The sequence below is a fragment of the Drosophila montana genome, unplaced genomic scaffold (genome assembly GCF_035044405.1).
Source record: "Drosophila montana isolate Dmon_TW-CO22-7 unplaced genomic scaffold, ASM3504440v1 contig_2481_1, whole genome shotgun sequence".
Classification (NCBI taxonomy): domain Eukaryota; kingdom Metazoa; phylum Arthropoda; class Insecta; order Diptera; family Drosophilidae; genus Drosophila; species Drosophila montana.
Window position 1 is genome coordinate 2,299,854 of NW_026997351.1, and position 25,192 is coordinate 2,325,045.

A 25,192-nucleotide genomic window follows, 5' to 3' on the forward strand; every position below is an offset into this window, starting at 1 on the left:
GGCTAGTTGGTGAGCTGGCGAGCTGGGCACGGATCGCCTGGCGCTTTTTGCATGACAGAGACTTCGAGGGGCATTCTTATTTGACAAAGGTTAGGGCGCAGCCAGCCGTCGGCAAGTCGATAAACGTCAGCACCTCCACAACAAAGCGTTGCCCTGCAGTCCGCATCCTGCCTCTTACTATCCAGTGTCCAGCTATCGTTTACCTAACGCTGCTTTGTTGGCCCTTGTCAACTGCCAACTAGCGAGGTCCTCAACGTTTCCTGTATGCCTTGGCTTTCATGTTTTGTATAAAGTCTTGTCATCTTGAAAGCTCCTTTTCAGCCGATGCAGTGGAGGGGCTAGTCAAGGGGCAGACGGAGGGGGGCAGGAGCAATTACCAACATTTGTTAACAAGCGCATAATTTATATTTTGTAGCTTATACTCATCACGGCGTCGTCCTTCATTATCCCCGACAAAGTTATGCTTAAAAATTGAATTTGATGCAGTTTACTTAAGTTTGCTTGTGGGACCTGGCAAAGTTCGCTGCTAAAACTTTGCGCGTGCAACTGCCACAAACGCCCCTCAGTGCTGCGATTATATTTGAGTTGTGGCATAAAAAACCCTGCTTGGCATCGAGCTATTCATAAGTATTCTGAAACTGGCCCGAAGTATTGGGCAACTGCAAGTTACCTCTATTTATTCTCTTGATTAGCCGCAGCATTAATATAACTAAGTTGACACCGGGATTTATGATCCAAAAAGGAAAGATGCATTAGAGCCAGACTTTGTTACGCTTGCTAGCTAGCTAACTTATTTAGCTGGTACTTAGCGATAGCGTAAGCGACATTGCAATCTCTAAACTAATCAGATATCATTCAATTCAATAATTTCTTTCAACAATTGGCAGCTGACATTAAAAGCACTCGTCATTCGTTGTACTAACACAATATTCGTAGTTTGCAATTTATAAGCTATTTACACGCTGCTTCAAAGTTGAATTCCCTGCTGTTTTTTCAACTGATCACAAATAACAAGGTCTTCAGACGTGTTTGCTCGTCACTCGTCACGACTAACATTTTTTTTATTACGTAGTCGATACTCTGTAGTTTTAAGAGCAGCTTCCTAACGGTTATACTTGCTACTTCAGAGTGCACTTGTTACTCACACTCGGTTTACTTTAAAGGCATGTTCACTTCATTGTTGCACTTGTAGCATATTCAAGTGATCACAATATTTAAAAACGTGCAGTTAGTTCACTCGCTATAATTGCTACTCGCCACTCGATGCACTCTTACGGTATTCGTTGGTCTGTTCTCTCTCAATACTCATTACTCGCCACTCGTTATACTTTTACGGCACTCGTTAGTTTGTGATTACTAAATGCAACCGTAGAATTATCAACTGTTAGCAAATTACGGCACTCGTCAGATTGAGCTTTGCACACGTTTCGATTGCTAAGCTTCCATAAGCACACACATAACCTTTAAAGCCGTACAAATTCGTATGCAAAAATTGATTGATAGAGCCTGGCAAACATACAGTTAAACGTTCAAATACTAACGCGCGCACACACACGTATAACAGACAAGGCCATATTGACAACGGCTGTGCTGCTCATGCATAATTCAAGCACAGCCCATGGATGGGATGGCACAGAAATAAGAGAAAGAAATACAATAAGATAGTCGCGCCAACGCCCCTGCAGGCAAAACTTAGGCAAATAGCTGAATGTCGGACAGTCAGTCATGCACACACACACACACACACACACACACTTACATATACAAATTTGCATCCGTACACTCCCACTTCAAGAATAGCTGTACGCTCCAACTGAGCGAGATGCTTGCCAGAGACATATCTGGCAGCAGAGATAAGCAAATAAGGGTATACCAGCTCAAAAATAAAAGAAAATATATAACTATGGAGGGGCAATAATTTCGCGTCGCCGAATATTCAGTACACTTGCTCCAATAATATATTAGCTGCTGAGTTATGTTGAGCTGATCATAACCAAAATCTGTCAAGAAGTGGATCCCAACTGATAAAGTAAATATATATCGAGAATATTTACACAAACATTGTTGATTCCGGTCTTTAAAAAATATTGTTATCAGGCATATAGGAAAAATATAGCCAATCCATTCAGCATCTTCTATATATAGTGCTTCTATATAGTGCCTATACCGATTTTTATTCAGATTGAGCAGATTGAAAAATGTTGTATACCGTTGGACAGAGAAATATCTTGCCTGTATCTCCGTCAGTTCCGCAACACTTTTCCTAGCAGTACAGAATTTGATAAGTTGTTCAACACTGTCGTTAACTTAGAATATTCTCAAGGGAGTATATTTTTTTTTTTAACAAAACGTATACGTTCTTAAAACCAGTCAAATTTTAAGAACTTACTTTCAGCAAATTCAAAAGATGGCTAGTTCCAGCAATGCTGGATAACATTAAAAACAATCGATAGCAAACTGTCGATACTCTTGAATTCATCTTGAGTTTTTCAACACTTCAGCTAGCACAGGTTCACAGTTTGAATTTAAACTTAAAAACAAAAAAAAACTTTGAGTCCAACTAAAATGCTGAATCACGAGACGCTCCTCGTCCACCCTTGGTCTGATGCCATATTTCACATGGACGTGAAAGGCATGCTGACAGGCGTCAATCCATATCAGCGACGTTTATCAATGATGCCCGTGACATGAGCCTGGCTGAACAACATAAGCCAAACCAAGGCACACAGAACAGCTGACGTGGGACATTCTGTGGGTATCTGGTCGCGCTTTGCATTGCTTTTAATTATGCGGCCTGGACAAGCGAAAGAAGAAGAGGACCGAGCTGGGGTTGATGGGGTAGACCAGACAACTGGGCCAGTTGCCAAAGCTTTGACGCTTACAACATGTTATTGGGTTTGTTTAACACCTAACTAGAGACGCCGCATCATCAACATCATCAGCATCGGCAGCATACAGATTTTGTTTCTGATCTATGATTAATGATGCATACGTCTGATAGACGCCATTAAAAATGGGCTAGAGCCGCGTGCCACTGCATATAGTAATTGAATTCAATTCGCGACAAACTAATTAAAATACATCATCCAGTTATTTTTTGTATAAAGCGCATTTAAATTGAATAAATCAACGCGAATGCCCCTCTGAAGCGTGAATACCTATTTGAATAAGCCCATTGCCGAGCACTGGCTGCATACACAATTGTGCAGCCAGGCTGGTAATTCGTTAACTGGCTTTTAAGCCAGTCCCAGAACGCATGAGCCAAATAACACATAACCACCGGCTAGCCCATGGATAAAATTACTGGCAGGGTCAGCTGAGTATGCTGCACAGTAGCTGACCTTGCCGTCAGGTGAATCTAAAAATATTGCAAGCATATCTTAAAAATATCACAGTTTTACAACAAACTTAATGTTTAGCAGAAAAATTAGTTTTTTATCATATTTCTCATTCAAAATCTTCAAAGGATCAATAGAGTTCGTGCCCAGGCAAATCATGCAAAATAAGTCCCTAAATCCCATTTTTTTTTATAAACTCTCAATTTTCTTATATTTTCTGTTAGGTCTTAAACTACAGAACCTACATTTTATATTACTTTTTCCAAAGTATCCCTTATTTTAACATTCTCTGAACTTTCCCAATACATCCTGGATACAGAACAAGTAAGAGGTTCTAGTCGGGAGCTCCCGACTAGGGAATAGCCTAAACCGTCTTCTTCCAACATGCGATAGGTATAAAATGAAAGTTACTTGATATATATATATATACTATTCTAGAAGCTACATGTCAAGTATGGTGACTCTAGCTCATATTATTTGCTGAAATTGCTCAAAAAACAGGATTTCGATATCGATTTTTATCGATTACTTGGAAACGGGGCAAGTTATCGAATATCGGAAACAAACTCGATCTGCGCGGGTACTAGGACGACCTACAGCTCAAATTTCAGTCTCTGGCTCTGATAGGTTCTGAGATCCTTGCGTTCATACATACGGACAGACGGACAAGCGGACGGACGAACAGACGGACAGACAGACAGACGGACATGGCTAGATCGACTGATCAAGAATATATATACTTTATGGTGTCAGAGATGCTTCCTTCTGCCTGTTACATACATTTGCACAAATACATAATACCATTTTTAACCATTTTCAATGGGTTCAGGGTATAAAAATGATTGACTTGCCTAAGAAATACCTTAGTCGATTGATCTACATATTCCGGACATATATATATATATATATATGTATATATATATGTATATATACCCATTCTGAATGCAGTGCAATACATAATTGATATGGAAAATTATGATAGACTAGCCCAGACAATGCCTTAGTAGATTGTCCTATTCCGGCGATAGATAGATCCATCATGAAACTACGAAATTTTAATTCAATGTAGTGCCCCTCAGGGGCTACGGGGGCTGATACTAAAAATGGCTCTTGGAAACTTTTTTTACACGTGCGCCCTTTTGCACGCCGGCTTCACAGCAAACTTTTCGACATTTTTCGTTTGAAGGGGTGTGCGGGAAGAAGGACTTCAGTGCCGGGTGGTGACCGGCGCCAACTGTAATTACTTTGCAGTCCGGCACAGAAAAAAAATAAGCAAAATAACAAAAAAACGCAAAACAAGAGGAATAGAAGAACAAAATAAAAAGAGAGAAATCATAAAACACAAAAAGTTTCCGCCTGTTGTTATGCAAATTTGCTTTGTTTCAAAACTTGGCAGCATACCGAGCGTAGGCATTAAAGTACAGTTATTAACGGTTAATCTGGCGTTCGCCATTTTGGATAGGTGTGGCCAGCGCGCGAAAACTTTTCAATGGGCTTTGCAATGCGAAAAACTGCACTTGACACAAACCCGAGTACTGGCTGGCACATTGTGCGGAAGGCTTTTTTTTTTTTTTTTTTTTTTTTGAACTGCATTCATGTCGCCATTTGCCTTTATTATGCTGGGAACCAAGGCGATTGGGTGCTGGGTTGTGGACGGTATTTGCCACCAAGTTGATGCAACTTTTCCATTGTATGTGGCTTTCAAACTTTGCGTTGCCATTGAGTGCCCGATCTGGCACTCAGGCCTATTGGTACGTATCTGTTCTGTACAGTCTTTGTGGTTTTCTAGCTTGGCAAGCCAAGTTCTTAAGTGACATTTGTAGTTGGACATTCGAAGCTTTAAATACTTTCAAGGCGACTTGCATAAGAAGGCTAAGCCAACAACACAAGTACAGTTTCCAACTGTATACAGAATGCCTTTTCATATTTAATATTTACTAGCTATTAAGACCCTTACCTGTAAGACGCTTAGAGCTATAATGGAATTCCGCTACGCTTCTCAAGCAAATCATAAGATATCGTTCAATTGCGGATATATCATTCGAAAAGTTACCAACACGGAGTTAGCTCCTTCATGTCAGGTTAGATGTTGTCACCTTTAGACGCAAAGAAAAGATTTATTAAATGATTTTCATTGAACTGTGGGACAACTGCGAGTGAAATGCTCGACAATAAAGTCATGTTTAATCTCTTTTGTATATTTATAATTTACAAGCTAGCTTTGAAAGACAACCACATGTCAAACCAAAATAATATTGCCAGATCCATTTCTATTCTCTTAAACAGCCTTGAACTGAACTCGTCAAAGCACCAAAAAGTCTGGAATGTTTAACCTTCATTCGATTTGATTTATACAAAATGACACTTAGCAGCTGCCTTCATGAGGTTAATGAGATGCAAATGCTTTAACCGCGCTTTATTTATGAGACTCGAAATTGTCACGCGCCTGCCGAGGCCTGTTGAGGCAGTAAGAAAATGCGCGAATGTTGCCAACCTTAATTCACAAATTGCGTATACGCACGGGTGCCGCATGCGTTAAATACGCACCCAGACCGCAATATGCGGGTATATATGTCACTGCGTTTCAGAAACGCACACAAAAAAGTACTTTGTTTGTATCCGAGAGTGTGTGCATAGGTCTGATAAATAAAAGCCACACGCAGGTCGCTGTTAAGATTATCATTTATAAAAAGCATGTGGGACATGCGGACCTGCGAATGGTAGGAGCAGCCGGACAACCGGACAGCCGGACAGACAGAACGCCTGGGAGGCGGCAAGCTTGAGTGAAGCCATACGTAGATGCACGCTTGGGCGCACTTCAAGCTCGATGGCTCGTCGCTTTTTTTACGCGTACGTGGGCACATTTGAACGTTAGGCCGACGTGGCGTATACGTAATGTGCACACATACATTTGGAATGTGTGTGTGCACATATTTGTGTAGGCTGTCACATGGCATGTGCGCCCGATTTTTGGGCTTTGGCAACGACTATTTAGTGCAGAAAATGCGTAAATTATTTACATACAGCACGCTGTGAAAACATTTAGTGCTGGCATAGGCCAGAAAAGGCCACTCATCCAATGACGATGGCCATCATCATGATGGTTGACAGCAAATCACATGGCAAGGTCGTCAGCAAGGTCGCATGCCTCGGCTTGTGGTACGAGCTGACCAAATAGTCAGCGCTAGAGCTGACTGGAAATCTTAATTAAACCATAAAAATTAAAGATTTATGAAATGATTTTCACTGAACTGCAGCTGTGGGACAAGTGCAAATAAAATGCTTGACAATAAAGCCAACTTAACTCGCCGTCCACCCAACGTCTGGCAATTTAAAGCCACTTGATTTGGTGTGCGTGCCTAATGCTCGGATTCTCTAGCCGGGACACAAGCGTTTGGTAATCCAAGCCCCTTGTTCGCTTGCCACTCGACGTTTTAGCTATTCATTAGTGCGCTCGGTGGGTTAACGTTGAATGGTAATTCAACTAGACAACTACAACAACCAATCCACCAACCAACAAACCCAGCGTCCGACCGACCGACCAGTTGTTCGGTTAGCTGAGTCAGGCTTAACGCAAATAATAAAATTTCTGCGTGGCTGGCAGTAGAGACCGCTAGATAGGCGAGAGCGGGAGCTCCTTGGGAGCTCTAAAGACCAAACGAGCTACTTGAATATATTACACGCAAGCACATTCCATATATACACACCTAACTAAATATTAATGATTTTAAGAGCTTTTCTTTGCCAACCAAGCAAAATTGTGGGCAGTTGATAATTTAAGAGATGAGCAAAGAATGCTTGAACAGAAATAAACTAGAAGCGTGCTTATTTTCTCCCCTGTTTTCTAATGTTTTCCCAAGCTTTAATTCGAATTGTTTAATCGGTTTCAGCTTATTGACAATGAATGGGAGTCATATGTTACCTCTATACGTGGAATTTCTCTTCTTAAACTTCCAGGTGAGCGACTTATACAGTATGCCAGCGAGAATCTTGTGACGGAGGTGCTCATACATCCGCAATATAACACGCTTATACAATGTATGCGCAATCTACTAAGCAGTTTTACGAGGCATCGTCACATTATACACGCCGGCTATACCTTTAGCGGCAACGGTTCTTGGATCCTACAGGTCAGTCACGGGTCAAGGGCTGGAGGTAAAGCTTATGCTAACAATGTGTTTCCCTGCAGGATGGCACCTTCTCGGTGGCTGACTTTGCGGAGGCATTTCAAGAGCACGACGTACAAAGGGTAATACGAGCCTATGCGGATACCATAACGATGAATATACACTGTGCCGATGCGGGTCTGTGGCACACGTTGCCGGATAAGGTTTTTTCACGCCAGTGTAAAATACGCATCAATCCGGTAGATGTCCTGGACACCAGTAGCGAGTACATCAACGGCTTTATAGGTATGACTTACCCGAGCTCAAATTGAAAGACCTGCATTTTTATATCCTTGACGAATTGTAGACTATCTGGCGCCAATGCTGGTGCCAACTTCGTTGCGTGAGTTGCTGGAGACGTCCGATGTGGTAGGCAATATACGTTTTACGCACCCTACTCTTTATGTATTTCCCGGTGGTCAGGGTGACGCCGCTCTCTTTGGCATCAACGGTTTTAATATGCTGGGTAAGTTGCCGGCTAATAAAGATGGGTGAGCCTTTTGTAATTTCTGTACCTTTATAGTTGATGGCGGCTTTAATCGTAAGGCTTGTTTCTGGGACTTTGCACGGCACTTGGATCGCCTTGATGCGGTGCTGATGACGCGTCTGAACAACAGCAATGTGCAGGGTCTTGGTGCTGTGGTGGCACGCAAGCGGGATTCCCATGTCTATCCACAGATTGGGCATTTCTTTGGCAACGTTCCCGATCGGAAGGGTGGTCTGCCCAGTCCTGATGGTGATAAGGATCGTAATCCGCTGCTCATCGATCTTTTTGAGCGCGGCCATGGTCTCGTCAATGATCTCAAATCGCTTGACCTCAAGCCGCAGTGCTGTTATCGCAATCAGGAGCCTATTAATCTGTACCACAAGGTCGGCCACGGAACCCTGGACATGTATGTGATAAGCCCTTCGCGGGATTCCAAAGAGGTCAAGGACTTTTTGCAGAAATGGAATGCGGGTGATCAGCGTTTGTTTGCCGCACGCGACACCAAGGAGTTTAACTTCCCCTTGCAGAATTTGGTATCTATCTGCGCGTTGCTTGTCTGGCAGCCAGCTAATCCGGATGATACCATAACTCGCATCCTTTTTCCTGGCAGCACACCAGATTTTAAGATCCAGGAGGGTCTGGAGAAGCTCAAGCATCTTGAGTTTATGAAGCACTCAACATGCACGGCCAAGTCTATAGCCCCAGCTATACAGACCGTGACCAGCACCAGAAAGACACTTAAATCTGCCATTGAGGGCACTCCACCCAGCGCCAGTTACAAGCCTAGTAAATTCGGTCCAGCTGCTATCGCCGCTGTCGCTGTGCAGCAGGACAATAAGGCCAAAGAAGCTAAGGAAGCAGCTGCAGCTGCAGCTGCAGTGGCGGTTGCAGCAGCATCAGTTTCAGCGGAAACACCCGGCGAACAAGTGGACCGATCTGCACCAATTGTAAGCACCAAAGCGGACTCTGTAGACACAGATGAGCCAGAAGCTGAGCCCGAGCTCGCTGTCGACACCGGTGATGAGGGAGCGCCTGAGCCATCCGTTCCCTCAACAGAGCCAGCCGAGCTGGAAGACAACAAGGATGCTGACGAAGAGAAAAAAGTGGAGGTCTTGATTGTCAAGCCGCAGCCGGCAGCTGCGTCAGTTAAGGATGCAGGTGACGCGCCCCCTACGGAGGCTACTAGCAAGACAGCAAAGGCCACCAAAGGCAAGCCAGACAAGCCACGAGCGGAAGTCAAGCCAGTTGTACGCTCAAGAATTGACAGCAAACCGCCCAAGTCAATGGACCGGAAGCTGGTTAAGCGTGAGGATAAAAAGAGTTCGCCTACTGCCACGCCAGCTGTAAGCCGAACGCCTGCTACACGTGATGTCAAGCCCAAAATAATAACACGCACCACCAAGTCGAGTCCCAGCAGCACACCTGCTAAGAGTGCCAAGGAGGCCAACAACCGCAAGGTGCTTGAGTCAAAGCAGCAGGCGACGTCGGCGCGGCAGACAACTACCAGCACACGTCGCACTGTTAGCACCGTGGAGAAGAAGTCGCAACAGGTGGAGTCGAAAACATCGCAGCACACAACGACACAGGCAGCGCAGCGCAAGCCTATCTCACGTAGGCCACGTGGGGTGTCACCTTCCAAGCGGGCTCCAGCGCCAGGCAGCCCAATCAAATCAGCGAAGCCCAAGCCGGATTTGAAGAAGTCGCGTCTGGATAAAGGAGGCACCACAGATTCCAGCCTGGTATCCACACCGTCGGCGGATGACGCGACAGCTGCCAAAAAGATGCTAGAGTTAAGCGCCTCGCAAGAGTTAGATGCGGAAAAGCAGCGTGAGTTGGACGATCTAAAGGAGGAGCAGGAAGTGGTGCGCGAAATAGAAGCTGTCTTTAGTCGCGACGAGATGAAGCGACAACACTTGATCAAAGCGGAGCTGCGCGAGATGGCCAAGCAGGACAGCACAACGGAAGCCGAGGAAGAGGAAGAATACTTGATTATTGAAAAGGAAGAGGTCGAGCAGTACACTGAGGACTCAATTATTGAACAAGAGCAGGAGAGCAGCATGACAAAGGAGGAGGAGATTCAAAAGCATCAACGCGACTCGCAGGAATCAGAAAAGAAGCGTAAGAAAAGCGCCGAGGAGGAAATCGAAGCGGCAATCGCCAAGGCTGAAGCAGAGGAGCGCAAGGCTCGTCTGGAGAGTAGCGAAGCGGCGAGGCATGAGACGCACGAAGAGCTGGCAACAACCGAAAAAACCGAAATCAAGGCTGAGGTTCAAGAGATCATATCCACTGCCAAGGACCTTGTAAAGTCCCGCACTGAAGAGCAACTCCAGCAGGCAAAACAGGTTGAGGAGGAGTTTTCTTCTCCTACGCCAGACGATAAGCTCAGCAGCGCTAAGAAAACGTCAGATACTAAAGACGAACCGATCGAAGCTCCCGAGGCGCTGCCTATAAACTTACAAGAGAGTCTTCCAGAGGAGAAATTCTCGGCCACCATCGAATCGGGAGCTACTACAGCACCTACCTTACCAGAAGATGAACGAATTCCGTTGGACAAAATCAAAGAGGATTTGGTCATCGAGGAGAAATATGTCAAAGAGGAAACTAAGGAGATAGAAACCATTGTTGTGGCTACCGTTGCAGTTCCCCTCGCAGCGTTAGCAGCATCAACCATCATCGCTCCAACCGAAACCAAAATTGAGGTCACTGCTGAGCCGCTTGCCACCGGTGTGGACTCCGCGGAACGTATCTTACCCAAGAAAATGACATTTGAAGCCCAACAGAGTCTGATGCGTGATGTTATCAAGACACCCGATGAGGTTGCAGATTTGCCGGTTCATGAGGAAGCTGACCTAGGGCTATACGAGAAGGATACTCACGATGCTGGTGCCAAGAGTATTTCACACAAGGAAGAGACGGCAAAAGAGGAGAAAGAGACCGAAGATGAAAAGGAAGTCAAGGAAATAGAAGCAGCCGATGAAGCAGATCATATGTCTGAGCCAAAACAGGAGATTTTGGAAAACATTATTGCTAAATCAGAGATTACCGCTAAACTTGAATCTGACGGAAAAACAACTGAGGTAGCCATTGTAAAAACAAGCGAAATTGTAAGTAAAGCAATTTCGGAGAGCGATAATTTGGAGATGGACCTTGAAAAACCGACCGATAAAACCAACAAACAATTGGCAATTACACCAGAAGAAAAAGAAACTAGCGAAATAACTTCAGAAGATGAGTTGCCAGCGCATCTTGTGCAACCCATCGTTGCACCGACAAAAGTTAAGGACCGTGAAGACACTGTATCTCTCGAGAGCCCCGCAACAATTGAAGAAGCCATTGAAGTTGAAATTCATATTACCGAGGAAGAAACCCAAAAGCAATCAACTTTAGTAGCCAAAGAATCTAGTGCGGCAATATTAAAATCAGAGCTCCTTCCGGGTGACAAAATACTTCAGGACTCCAAAGGAACTTTAAAAACTGGTTCAGTCGCCGAAAGTTTGAAAGACGAGCATGAGAAGCCAGAAAGTCTGAAGGACGAAAAGTCTACAGAGCCTTCCCGACGTGAATCTGTTGCTGAGAGTGCGAAACCAGAAAGCTTGAAGAATGAAAAGTCTCTGCCTGCATCTAAGGAAGCATCACGGCCCGGTTCCGTAGCAGAAAGTGTGAAAGACGAGCACGAGAAACCAGAAAGCTTGAAAGACGAAAAGTCTACAGAGCCTTCACGACGTGAATCAGTTGCGGAGAGTGCAAAACCAGAAAGCTTGAAGGATGAAAAGTCTCTACCTGCATCTAAGGAAGCATCACGGCCCGGTTCCGTAGCAGAAAGTGTGAAAGACGAGCACGAGAAACCAGAAATCTTGAAAGACGAAAAGTCTACAGAGCCATCACGACGTGAATCAGTTGCGGAGAGTGCGAAACCAGAAAGCTTGAAGGATGAAAAGTCTTTACCGGCATCTAAGGAACCATCACGGCCTGGTTCCGTAGTAGAAAGTGTGAAAGACGAGCACGAGAAACCAGAAAGTCTCAAGGACGAAAAGTCTACAGAGCCTTCACGACGTGAATCAGTTGCGGAGAGTTCGAAACCAGAAAGCTTGAAGGATGAAAAGTCTCTACCTGCATCTAAGGAAGCATCACGGCCCGGTTCCGTGGTAGAAAGTGTGAAAGACGAGCACGAGAAACCAGAAAGTCTTAAGGACGAAAAGTCTACAGAGCCTTCAAGACGTGAATCAGTTGCGGAGAGTGCGAAACCAGAAAGCTTGAAGGATGAAAAGTCTCTACCTCCATCTAAGGAAGCATCACGTCCCGGTTCCGTAGTAGAAAGTGTAAAAGACGAGCACGAGAAACCAGAAAGTCAAAAGGATGAAAAGTCTACAGAGCCTTCACGACGTGAATCAGTTGCGGAGAGTGCGAAACCAGAAAGCTTGAAGGATGAAAAGTCTCTACCTGCATCTAAGGAAGCATCACGGCCCGGTTCCGTAGCAGAAAGTGTGAAAGACGAGCACGAGAAACCAGAAAGCTTGAAAGGCGAAAAGTCTACAGAACCTTCACGACGTGAATCAGTTGCAGAGAGTGCGAAACCAGAAAGCTTGAAGGATGAAAAGTCTCTACCTGCATCTAAGGAAGCATCACGGCCTGGTTCCGTAGAAGAAAGTGTGAAAGACGAGCACGAGAAACCAGAAAGTCTCAAGGAAGAAAAGTCTACAGAGCCTTCACGACGTGAATCAGTAGCGGAGAGTGCGAAACCAGAAAGCTTGAAGGATGAAAAGTCTCCACCTGCATCTAAGGATGCATCGCGGCCCGGTTCCGTGGTAGAAAGTGTGAAAGACGAGCACGAGAAACCAGAAAGTCTGAAGGATGAAAAGTCTACAGAGCCTTCACGACGTGAATCAGTTGCGGAGAGTGTGAAAAAGGAGAGCGTAAAGGATGAAAAGTCTCTACCTGCATCTAAGGATGCATCGCGGCCCGGTTCCGTCGTAGAAAGTGTGAAAGACGAGCACGAGAAACCAGAAAGTCTGAAGGACGAAAAGTCTACAGAAACTTCACGACGTGAATCAGTTGTGGAGAGTTCGAAACCAGAAAGCTTGAAGGATGAAAAGTCTCTGCCTGTATCTAAGGAAGCATCACGGCCCGGTTCCGTAGTAGAAAGTGTGAAAGACGAGCACGAGAAACCAGAAAGTCTCAAGGACGGAAAGTCTACAGAGCCTTCCCGACGTGAATCAGTTGCGGAGAGTACGAAACCAGAAAGCTTGAAGGATGACAAGTCTCTACCTGCCTCTAAGGAAGCATCACGGCCCGGTTCCGTAGTAGAAAGTGTGAAAGACGAGCACGAGAAACCAGAAAGTCTCAAGGACGAAAAGTCTACAGAGCCTTCACGACGTGAATCAGTTGCGGAGAGTGCGCAACCGGAGAGCTTAAAGGATGAAAAGTCTCTACCTGCATCTAGGGATGCATCGCGGCCCGGTTCCGTTGTAGATGGTGTGAAAGACGAGCACGAGAGACCAGAAAGTCACAAGGACGAAAAGTCTACAGAGCCTTCCCGACGCGAATCAATTGCGGAGAGTTCGAAACCAGAAAGCTTGAAGGATGAAAAGTCTCTACCTGCCTCTAAGGAAGCTTCACGACCCGGTTCCGTAGTAGAAAGTGTGAAAGACGAGCACGAGAAACCAGAGACACTTAAGGACGGAAAGTCTAGAGAGTCTTCACGACGTGAATCAGTTGCGGAGAGTGCGAAACCAGAAAGCTTGAAGGATGAAAAGTCTCTACCTGCATCTAAGGATGCATCGCGGCCCGGTTCCGTTGTAGAAAGTGTAAAAGACGAGCACGAGAAACCACAAAGTCTAAAGGACGAAATGTCTACAGAGCCTTCCCGACGTGAATCAGTTGCGGAGAGTACGAAACCAGAAAGCTTGAAGGATGAAAAGTCTCTACCTGCCTCTAAGGAAGCATCACGCCCCGGTTCCGTAGTAGAAAGTGTGAAAGACGAGCACGAGAAACCAGAAAGTCTGAAGGACGAAAAGTCTACAGAGCCTTCACGACGTGAATCAGTTGCGGAGAGTGCGAAACCAGAAAGCTTGAAGGATGAGAAGTCTCCACCTGCATCTAAGGATGCATCGCGGCCCGGTTCCGTTGTAGAAAGTGTGAAAGACGAGCACGAGAAACCAGAAAGTCTCAAGGACGAAAAGTCTACAGAGCCTTCACGACGTGAATCAGATGCGGAGAGTGCGAAACCAGAAAGCTTGAAGGATGAAAAGTCTCTACCTGCATCTAAGGAAGCATCACGGCCCGGTTCCGTTGTGGAAAGTGTGAAAGACGAGCACGATAAACCTGAAATTCTGAAGGACGAAAAGTCTACAGAGCCTTCTCGACGCGAATCTGATGCGGAGAGTGCGAAACCTGAAAGCTTGAAGGATGAAAAGTCTCTACCTGCATCTAAGGAAGCATCACGGCCCGGTTCTGTGGTAGAAAGTGTGAAAGACGAGCACGAGAAACCAGAAAGTCTGAAGGACGAAAAGTCTACAGAGCCTTCAAGACGTGAATCAGTTGCGGAGAGTTCGAAACCAGATAGCTTGAAGGATAAAAAGTCTCTACCTGCATCTAAGGAAGCATCACGTCCCGGTTCCGTAGTAGAAAGTGTGAAAGACGAGCACGAGAAACCAGAAACACTTAAGGACGAAAAGTCTACAGAGCCTTCACGACGTGAATCAGTTGTGGAGAGTGCGAAACCTGAAAGCTTAAAGGATGAAAAGTCTTTACCGGCATCTAAGGAAGCATCACGGCCCGGTTCCGTAGTAGAAAGTGTAAAGGACGAGCACGAGAAACCAGAAAGTCTCAAGGACGAAAAGTCAACAGAGCCTTCACGACGTGAATCAGTTGCGGAGAGTGCGCAACCGGAGAGCTTAAAGGATGAAAAGTCTCTACCTGCATCTAGGGATGCATCGCGGCCCGGTTCCGTTGTAGAAAGTGTAAAGGACGAGCACGAGAAACCAGAAAGTCTCAAGGACGAAAAGTCCACAGAGCCTTCCCGACGCGAATCTGTTGCGGAGAGTGTGAAACCAGAAAGCTTGAAGGATGAAAAGTCTCTACCTGCATCTAAGGAAGCATCACGTCCCGGTTCCGTGGTAGAAAGTGTGAAAGACGAGCACGAGAAACCAGAAAGTCTCAAGGACGGAAAGTCTACAGAGCCTTCAAGACGTGAATCAGTTGCGGAGAGTGCGAAACCAGAGAGCTTAAAAGATGAAAAGTCGCTTCCTGCATCTAAGGAAGCATCACGGCCTGGATCCGTTGTAGAAAGTGTGAAAGACGAGCACGACAAACCAGAAAGTCTGAAGGACGAAAAGTCTACAGAGCCTTCACGACGTGAATCAGTTGCGGAGAGTTCGAAACCAGAAAGCTTGAAGGATGAAAAGTCTCTACCTGCATCTAAGGAAGCATCACGTCCCGGTTCCGTAGTAGAAAGTGTGAAAGACGAGCACGAGAAACCAGAAAGTCTCAAGGACGAAAAGTCTACAGAGCCTTCACGACGTGAATCAGTTGCGGAGAGTGCGCAACCGGAGAGCTTAAAGGATGAAAAGTCTCTACCTGCATCTAGGGATGCATCGCGGCCCGGTTCCGTTGTAGAAAGTGTAAAGGACGAGCACGAGAAACCAGAAAGTCTCAAGGACGAAAAGTCCACAGAGCCTTCCCGACGCGAATCTGTTGCGGAGAGTGTGAAACCAGAAAGCTTGAAGGATGAAAAGTCTCTTCCTGCATCTAAGGAAGCTTCACGACCCGGTTCCGTAGTAGAAAGTGTGAAAGACGAGCACGAGAAACCAGAAAGTCTGAAGGACGAAAAGTCTACAGAGCCTTCAAGACGTGAGTCAGTTGCGGAGAGTGCGAAACCAGAAAGCTTGAAGGATGAAAAGTCTTTACCTGCATCTAAGGAAGCATCACGGCCTGGTTCCGTGGTAGAAAGTGTGAAAGACGAGCACGAGAAACCAGAAAGCTTGAAAGACGAAAAGTCTACAGAGCCTTCACGACGTGAATCAGTTGCAGACAGTACGAAACCAGAAAGCTTAAAGGATGAAAAATCTCTACCTGCATCCAGGGAACCATCACGACCCGGATCCGTTGTAGAAAGCGTGAAAGACGAGCAGGAGAAACCAGAAAGTCTCAAGGACGAAAAGTCTACAGAGCCTTCCCGACGTGAATCAATTGCGGAGAGTTCGAAACCAGAAAGCTTGAAGGATGAAAAGTCTCTACCTGCCTCTAAGGAAGCTTCACGACCCGGTTCCGTAGTAGAAAGTGTGAAAGACGAGCACGAGAAACCAGAAATTCAGAAGGACGAAAAGTCTACAGAGCCTTCACGACGTGAATCAGTTGCTGAGAGTGTGAAACCGGAGAGCTTGAAGGATGCAAAGTCTCTACCTGCATCTAAGGAAGCATCACGGCCCGATTCCGTAGTAGAAAGTGTGAAAGACGAGCACGAGAAGTCTACAGAGCCCTCCCGACGTGAATCAGTTGCTGAGAGTGTGAAACCGAAGAGCTTGAAGGATGAAAAGTCTCTACCTGCATCTAGGGAAGCATCACGGCCCGGTTCTGTGGTAGAAAGTGTGAAAGACGAGCACGAGAAACCAGAAAGTCTGAAGGACGAAAAGTCTACAGAGCCTTCACGACGTGAATCAGTTGCGGAGAGTTCGAAACCAGAAAGCTTGAAGGATGAAAAGTCTCTACCTGCATCTAAGGAAGCCTCACGGCCCGGTTCCGTGGTAGAAAGTGTGAAAGACGAGCACGAGAAACCAGAAAGTCTGAAGGACGAAAAGTCTACAGAGCCTTCACGACGTGAATCAGTTGCGGAGAGTTCGAAACCAGAAAGCTTGAAGGATGAAAAGTCTCTACCTGCATCTAAGGAAGCCTCACGGCCCGGTTCCGTGGTAGAAAGTGTGAAAGACGAGCACGAGAAACCAGAAAGTCTCAAGGACGAAAAGTCTACAGAGCCTTCCCGACGTGAATCCGTTGCGGAGAGTATAAAAGCGGAGAGTGTAAAGGATGACAAGTCTCTTCCTGTCTCCAAGGAGGCGCCACGACCTGGTTCAGTCGCCGAAAGTTTGAAAGGTGAACATGAAAAGCCAGAAAGTGTAAAGGACGAAAAGTCTACAGAGCCTTCCCGCCGTGAATCCGTTGTGGAGGATATAAAACCGGAGAGTGTAAAGGACGATAAGTCTCTTCCTGTCTCCAAGGAAGCGTCACGACCAAGTTCTGTCGCCGAAAGTGCTAAAGACGAACATGAAAAGCCGGAAAGTTTGAAGGAGGAAAAGTCTACAGAGCCTTCCCGACGTGTATCCGTTGCAGAGAGTTCAAAACCCGAAAGCTTGAAGGATGACAAGTCTCTACCTGTTTCAAAGGAAGTATCACGACCTAGTTCCGCAGCAGAAAGTGTGAGAGACGAACATGAAAAGGCACAAATTCTTTTGGAAGAAAGTTCTAAGGAAGTTTGCCTACGTGAATCTATCGCTGAAAGTATTAAGCTCGAGAGTGTGAAGGATGACATGTCCTCCCCTGCCCCAATGGAAATTTCTCATCCGGTATCGGTTTCGGAAAATGAAAAAGATCAAATTTGTGTCGACAAAACGCCTAAGGATTCTCTTCTACCTAAATCTGACGCTCAGAAAATTCAGGTCGAGAGTATGAAGGAAGATAAGTCTTTGCCAACCTCAAAAGTAGTATCACGTTCCGGATCTGTTGAAGAAATTGAAAAGGATGTATTCGAAAAGCTTGAACGTGTTAGGGACGAAGTGTTTGAAGAGCCTTCCCGACGTGAATCCGTTGCGGAGAGTATTAAGCCGGAGAGTTTGAAGGATGACAAGTCTCTTCCTGTCTCCAAGGAAGCGTCACGACCTGGTTCTGTCGCCGGAAGTGTAAAAGACGAACATGAAAAGCCAGAAAGTTTGCAGGACGTAAAGTCTGGAGAGCTTTCCCGCCGAGAATCCGTTGCGGAGAGTATTAAACTGGAGAGTGTAAAGGACGGCAAGTCTCTTCCTGTCTCCAAGGAGCCATTACGACCTGGTTCTGTCGCCGATAGTGTGAAAGACGAACATGCAAAACCAGAAAGTGAGAAGGACGAAAAGTCTATACAGGCTTCACGACGTGAATCAGTTGCTGAGAGTGCGAAACCAGAAAGCTGGAAGGACGAAAAATCTCTACCTGCATCTAAGGAAGCATCACGGCCTGGTTCCGTAGTAGGAAGTGTGAAAGACGAACATGAAATGCTAGAAAAACTAAAGGACGAAAAGTCTACAGAGCCTTCACGACGTGAATCCGTTGCAGAGAGTACAAAACCAGAAATATTAAAAGATGAAAAGTCTCTACCTGTCTCTAAAGAAGCATCACGACCTGGTTCTGTCGCCGAAAGTTTGAAAGGTGAACATGAAAAGCCAGAAAGTGTAAAAGACGAAAAGTCTGCGGATCTTTCCCGCCGTGAATCCGTTGCAGAGAGTATTCAACCGGAGAGTGCAAAGGATGACAAGTCGCTTCCTGTCTCCAAGGAGGCATCACGACCTGGTTCAGTCGCCGAAAGTTTAAAAGGTGAACATGAAAAGCGAGAAAGTTTAAAGGACGCAAAGTCTGCGGATCTTTCCCGCCGTGAATCCGTTACAGAGAGTATTCAACCGGAGAGTGTAAAGGATGACAAGTCGCTTCCTGTCTCCAAGGAGGCATCACGACCTGGTTCTGTCGCTGGTAGTATGAAAGACGAGCATGAAAAGCCAGAAAGTCTAAAGGACGAAAAATCTATAGAGGTTTCTCGACGTGAATCTCTTGCAGACAGTACAAAACCGCAGAGTATGAGGGATGACAAGTCTATCCCCACTTCCAAAGAAGCATCACGACCAAGCTCTGCAGTAGAAAGTGTGACAGATGAACATGCAAAACCAGACAGTTTGAAAGAAGTAAAGTCTACAGAAGCTTCACGGCGCGAATCTGTTGCGGAGAGTGCGCATACGGAAAGCTTAAAAGATGAAAAGTCTCTACCTGCCTCCAAAGAAGCATCACGACCTGGCTCTGCAGCCAAAAGTGTAAAGGAGGAACATGAAAAGGCAGAAATTTTAAAGGACCAAAAGTCTGAAGAGCGTTTCCGTCGTGAAACCGTTGCAGAGAGTACAAAACCGGGGAGTTTTAGGGATGACAAGTCTATTCCTATCTCCTCGAAGCCTTCACATTCCATATCTGCGGCAGAAGATAACATCGTTGAGGAATCTTCTCATCGAGAACCCATATCTGAAGGTTTCTCTTTCGAAAGTTTAAGGACAGAAGGCTCATTGAAAGAGGCCCAGTTGGAGGAATTTGCTAGACAAACTGTACCGTCGCCAGTTAATTTGGACTTTTTGTGTGAGCATCAAAAAAAAGATATATATGGCGAATCCGAAGGGGATTTCCCAACTCTTTCCAGCCCTATTGAGGTTGCTGAAGGTAATTTTGCAGTGGCAACTTCTCTGTCCGAGCCACTTAAACCAGCCAAGCCGGCGGAGCTCTCTAAAGTTGCTACATCAAAAACCGCATCCAGCCCTGTAGATGAAGCCGCAAGCTATCTTACTGAAAGTGAGGAGACTGATGTCAAAGAGGAAAGTGTTAAGTCCCCAATAGCCTCAAAGGAAGTATCGCGGCCAGGATCTGTAGCCGAGAGTATAAAGGACGATAGTGGAAAGACAAAAATAGAGGACCCATCCTGTCAGAAATCACCTCTCGAAAGCTTAATACCGCTTAGTATAAAGGATGAAATGTATCTAGCTTTTTCCAAAGATGAATCACCCGGTATTGTAGCACTCAGTGTGAAGGGTCAACCAGAAGAGCCAGAAAGTGTAGAATCTGTTGCTAAGAGTATTAAGCCAGATAGTCCTATGGGTGACAAAACTCTTTCAGTTTCCAAGGAAGAGTCGCGGCCTGAATCCGTAACGGAAAGCATAAAAGATGAATCTAAGGTGCCGTCCCGAAAAGAATCTGTCATAGACAGTCCAAAGACAGAGCATGTTAAGGATAGCAAATCTCCAACAGCTTCTAAGGAAGTATCACAGCCCGAATCGATTATAGGAAGTGTGAAGTACGAATCTAAAGAAACTGAACTTGATAAGGGTGACAAGTCTAAAGTACCTGCCGACCTCAAATCAGCATCCGAGAGCAAGTCCTTACCAGCTTCTAAGGAAGCTTCCAGACCCCCATCGGTTGCAGAGAGTGTGAAGGATGAACTTGAAAAAGCAGACAAGTCTCAAGACGGCTCTCGTCCGGAATCTGCTGCAGATATTACAAGGCTGGAAGGTGAAGAGCAAGGCAAATCTTTACAAGCTTCCAAGGAGACATCAATGCCCAAAGATGTTGCCGATACTGTGAAAAAAGATTCTGAAAAACCTGATGATAGGGAGCCTTCCCGAAGGGAATCTGTTGCAGGAAGAACAATGCCAGAGACTTTGCAGGGTGATAAGTCTTTGCCAGCCTCTAAAGAAGTATCACGTCCCGGATCTGTGGTAGAAACTGTGAAAGATGAATCGGAAAAACCGAAATCTGTTAAAGACGATAGCCAAAAAGATAAGGAACCATCGCGTCCAGCATCGGTAGTTGAGAGTGTGAAGTCAATTGAACCTTCCCGTCCTGCGTCCGTAACAGAAACGGCTTCGTCGCCTATTGACGAAGCGTCAAGGGAACCCATTTTTGTGACCCTCTCATCTGCTGAAATCAAAGGAAATTACCCTACTGTATCCAGTCCGGTTGATGTTGCTTTGGGCGAATTTTCTCATGCAATGCCAGGGTCAATCGAATTAGACAAACCTGCCGAGCACACCACCGTTGGAGCGATACTAACTGCTTCTAGTCCTGTGGATGAGGCAGCTAAAATTTTCGAGTCAATTGAGACCATTGAAGAACATATAATTTCACAGGCAAGTCCAAGTAAATTGGACGGAACCAGCTCGTTCTGCGAAGATAAGCTGCAATCGCTTACTGACCCGCTAAGCCAAAAAGCAGAAACTCTAATTGATACAATGAGCCATAAACTTGAAAGTGCTAAAGATTTTGTAGTGGAGTCCTTGGAGCAAATAACTAAAGAAAGTTCAAATGCATTAACGGACCTTAAATCTCTTAAAGATTCAAAGATCATTGATGTTTCGAAAACAGCAACTATTGCGGAAGAGAAACAGCACGAAGTTATTGAAAAAGTTTTATCGACTTCGGAGGTATTATCTGAACAGTTGGCGCAGGCAAGTTCAATTATAGAAACTGCTACCGATATGCCTGAAGATGCCAGTGCCAAAGGTAACCTTGACTTGAGTGGTTTTTCAGAGCTTCGTGAAACACACATTACCACAGTGGATTCACCCGAATTTAAAGTAACGATTTGCGAACGTGATGAGAGTATTCTACATGATATAAAAGAAGAGGACGAAGAGCACAGATTTTCGCCACCAACCGAAAAGGGAGCTATGCTACCAGAGCAACCGATGCGTCCCGTCTCGCCACGTGAAGTAGAGGTTGCCAAGATTGTTGCCAATGTAGCAAAGGTTTTGAAGTCAGATAAAGATATTACTGATATAATACCTGGGTTCAGTGAGGAACAATTGGAGGAAAAACTTAAAACTACAGCTGAAATTGAAGCGGCGGATTTACAGAAAACGGCTTCACCTGAAGCTCTATCGGGTAAATTAACTCCAACAGCGGATCTTGTATTAGATGAAAAGATATTAGATATGAAAATGATGAAAGTAGATATTGAATCAGAAAAGTCTTCACCAGATCAAAAGTCTGGGCCCATTTCAATTGAAGAGAAGGACAAAATTGAGCAGTCTGAAAAGGCGCAACTGCAAGAAGGAGCTGCAAAAGTCGCTGTCTTTGAAGTAGCTAAGGATAGTTCCAGGCCAGAATCAGCAACAGGCCAGTCGGGACCTCTAGAATCATTACCATCTCGCCCCGAGTGCGTAGCAAGCGAGAAAGAGGAGGAAAAACCGGAACATTTCTTAGATTTGTCAAAGGAAAGATCACGGCCCGTATCAGTGGCCAGTTTGAAAGAGGAATCCGATCACAAAGATGAAAAGTCACCAACGCCTACAAAAGACATTTCCAGACACGAGTCGATTGCAAGCCATATAAGTGAAACGGTAGCCGGCAGCATTGAGTCAGACTCTAGACGCGAATCAATATCTGTAGCTGGATCGACAAAAGTAGATGTATCCGCCACATCATCTAAAGATGCAACTCGTCCAGAATCCGCTGCTAGCCAGGCCAGCGAAAAGACCAAGGAATGCCCCCGCCCGGAATCAGTAGAGAAGGAGCCGACATCTTCGCGACCAGCATCAGGTGCTAGTCATATCAGCACCAAGGATGAAGAGACTTCCGACTCCCAGCGCGATTCAAATCTGGTCTCGACAATCGAAAGCAAAAAGGAAGAGAAATCAAGCGAATCAACAACCACCTCCAAGTCAGTTATACATCAAATGAATCTAAAAGAAGAATCTATAAGCGAATCCCTAAGTAGCAGCATGAAGGTGGAGGACAGCTCCCGACGGGAGTCTCTATCAAGCTTGCTGACCGATAAAGAAGCCACCAAATCTGCAAGCACTAGCGTCAAGGAGGAAAATGAACGTATTACAAGGATTATGGAGAAGACTACAACTTCAGAACTGGAGGAGCTGCTCATTCAATCTGAAGAGTGCTCCTCGGAGTCTATAGTCAGTGAGATTCAAACTTCGAGCACCCAAAAGTCAAGTGGCCAAAGCACAAGCAAGGAAACCACGAGCACCTCCGTTCAGGAGTCAGTCAAGGACAGCCTTAAGGAGACAGTGGCAGAATTTTTAGCTACTGAGAAAATAATTGCCGCCAAAGAAACATTTACCGCTGAGGCCACTAAAACAGCTGATGAGTGTCTGAAGAAGATATCCAGTGTAACCTCATCTCAGAAGCCTTTGTTTGTTGGCACAGACGAGTCCCGGCGTGAATCGGTGCTCAGTCATACGAGCGAGGGTCGGCAAACGCACAGCGATCCCGAGGAGGATAGTGACGATGATGGGCACGCCAGTCTAAAAGAGGGTCGTTCCAAATCCATTGCCACCATCATGATGACTAGCATCTACAAGCCCTCCGAGGAGCTTGACACGATTGGCGCCCTTAAAGAAGACGAGCATGAAGATCAGGACGAGCTCAAACAGCATGAGCATGACAAGGCACCCAAAGAGACAAAGTCGACTACTTCCCTTACAGACACAACCACTAAAACAACCACACTACTGCAATCCAGCGAACAATCCAGCAGCACTTCTATGAAAACCAGCTCGACAGACTTAAAGACAAAAGTCGAATCCATTACACTGTCACAAACACAGACACAAGGTGAGCAAGCCGTTGACAGCACAGATCGCAAGACACCGCCAACAGCACCGGTCAGTCCCAGCGTTAAGCCGGTGAGCACCACAAGCACCACAAGCACCACAAGCACCGCGGCCACGGGCTCCAGCTGCGCCAAGAGCGAATCTAGCGCTGCCAGCATTGCATCAACATCGGGCCCATTGTCGCCCAAAGACATTAGTGGTAAGTCCAGTCCTGGTGCATTAACATCTGAAAGTCAATCCATACCAACACCGTTAGGGCGTGAGTCGCACACCGAGACGCCAGAGTCATCTCCCAAGCCCACTTCTCCTTTCCCGCGTGTCAGCAAGGACGAGCTGAAGTCCTTAGGTGTATCAGCGGAGCCCGATGCCAGCGAGTTCAGCGCCGACTCCGGTGAACTGCTCCCGGAGCTGCACGAGTTGCGCGGCATTGAGAGCACCACAGCGCTTAGCGGAAGCACCGAAAAGATCATAACGACAACCATAACGACAGTTACCAAGGTCATCTCTGCCGATGGCAAGGAGATTGTGACTGAACAAAAGACAGTCACTACAACCGACAGCTCAGAGCCAGACAGCGAGAAAGTGGTGGTCACCACCACTCGCACAACCAGCGAGAGCGAGAAAAGCGAGAAAAGCGAACGGGAACGGGAACGCGATCGCGATCAAATCCTGCCCAAGGAAGTGACCATGCTGCGCGGCATTTATCGCTCCAGCACGCCCGGCAGTGATGATGAGCGTTTGGCTGGTGCCATGAGTGACGATGAGTTGCCCGGCACGCCACGTAGCGCTAGCTACGATCTGCAGCACTCCAGCTCTGGCATAAGCAAGCGCTCCGATCTCGATGGCGATGACAGCCAAGATGATATACCGCCGCAGTACGGTAGCGAAGAGCATTCTACTGCGCGCGTCATTCTGCAGCCCCGCGCAGCCGATCCCATGGCAACCTCCTTTTATGGCGCACTTCCCGATAGCTTTGATGCCAAGCCCAGCACTGAGCCAATACCTATACGGGGTGCCATACTGATGACCTACACTGACTCACCACCAGCCAGTCAGTCATCCGAGAGCGTGGAGAGCACCAGCCAAACATGGGCCGGACACAAGTTCCTGGATGAGGCCGACAAGGACTTCCAGAAGGCACTCGAGGAGCATGTACAGGCGCGCGGCGCCGAAGTAATGTCTTCCGTGACCGCCAAGTATTCCTACTCACCATCCAAGGCCGAGGAGGTCGAGCAGATTGTCAGCGGCACTGCCGACCGACAGCGCTTCCCCCTCAGCGATGTCCAGAAGGTACGCAGCGGCGACAATCTTTTGGTGAGCTTCGCCACTCCAACTGCAACCACTGCAACCACCACTGGCGCTGACACTGGCAGCAGCACAGTGACAACAGCAACAGCAACAACAACAACAACCGCTGCAACTGCAACAACAACTAGCACAAGCAGCACAACTGGCACCCTGCCAAAGGATCGCCTTGAGGAGTGGGGCAAGCCACTCGGCCTGCCATCACCGGCACCATTGCCGGTCGAAGGCGCCGATATACGCACCACGCCCAAGAAGGAGCGTCGCTTGGTGGCCACCAAGACGCGTCTGAATAATGAAAAGAATCTCCGCAAGCGTAGCGAATCACCCAACAAGGCCAAGAAGCCCGCACCTGTCTATGTGGATCTTACCTACGTGCCGCACAATGGCAACTCCTACTATGCACACGTGGACTTCTTCAAGCGTGTCCGTGCTCGCTACTATGTCTTCTCTGGCACCGAGCCCAGCCGTCAGGTCTACGATGCCCTACTGGAGGCCAAACAAACCTGGGAAGACAAGGAGCTGGGTAAGTAAATCAGTTATATACATATATATATATAT

General features: G+C 46.4%; 1 protein-coding gene across 2 annotated transcripts in view; it reads left to right on the forward strand.

Moving 5' to 3' along the window:
• The window catches only part of LOC135428317 (microtubule-associated protein futsch), a 64,117-nt gene that overhangs the window by 34,104 nt on the left and 4,821 nt on the right, over positions 1–25,192 (forward strand). Inside the window, exons 4-8 of one of the 2 annotated variants that reach the window (XM_064682241.1) lie at positions 7,296–7,468; positions 7,528–7,750; positions 7,812–7,970; positions 8,028–19,349; positions 19,411–19,673. In XM_064682241.1, coding sequence (XP_064538311.1) covers positions 7,296–7,468; positions 7,528–7,750; positions 7,812–7,970; positions 8,028–19,349; positions 19,411–19,532 — 11,999 coding nt within the window. In that variant the 3' untranslated portion in view covers positions 19,533–19,673. Of the gene's footprint in view, positions 1–7,295; positions 7,469–7,527; positions 7,751–7,811; positions 7,971–8,027; positions 25,158–25,192 lie in introns of those variants that run through there. The other variant, XM_064682240.1, reaches the window with a different exon arrangement.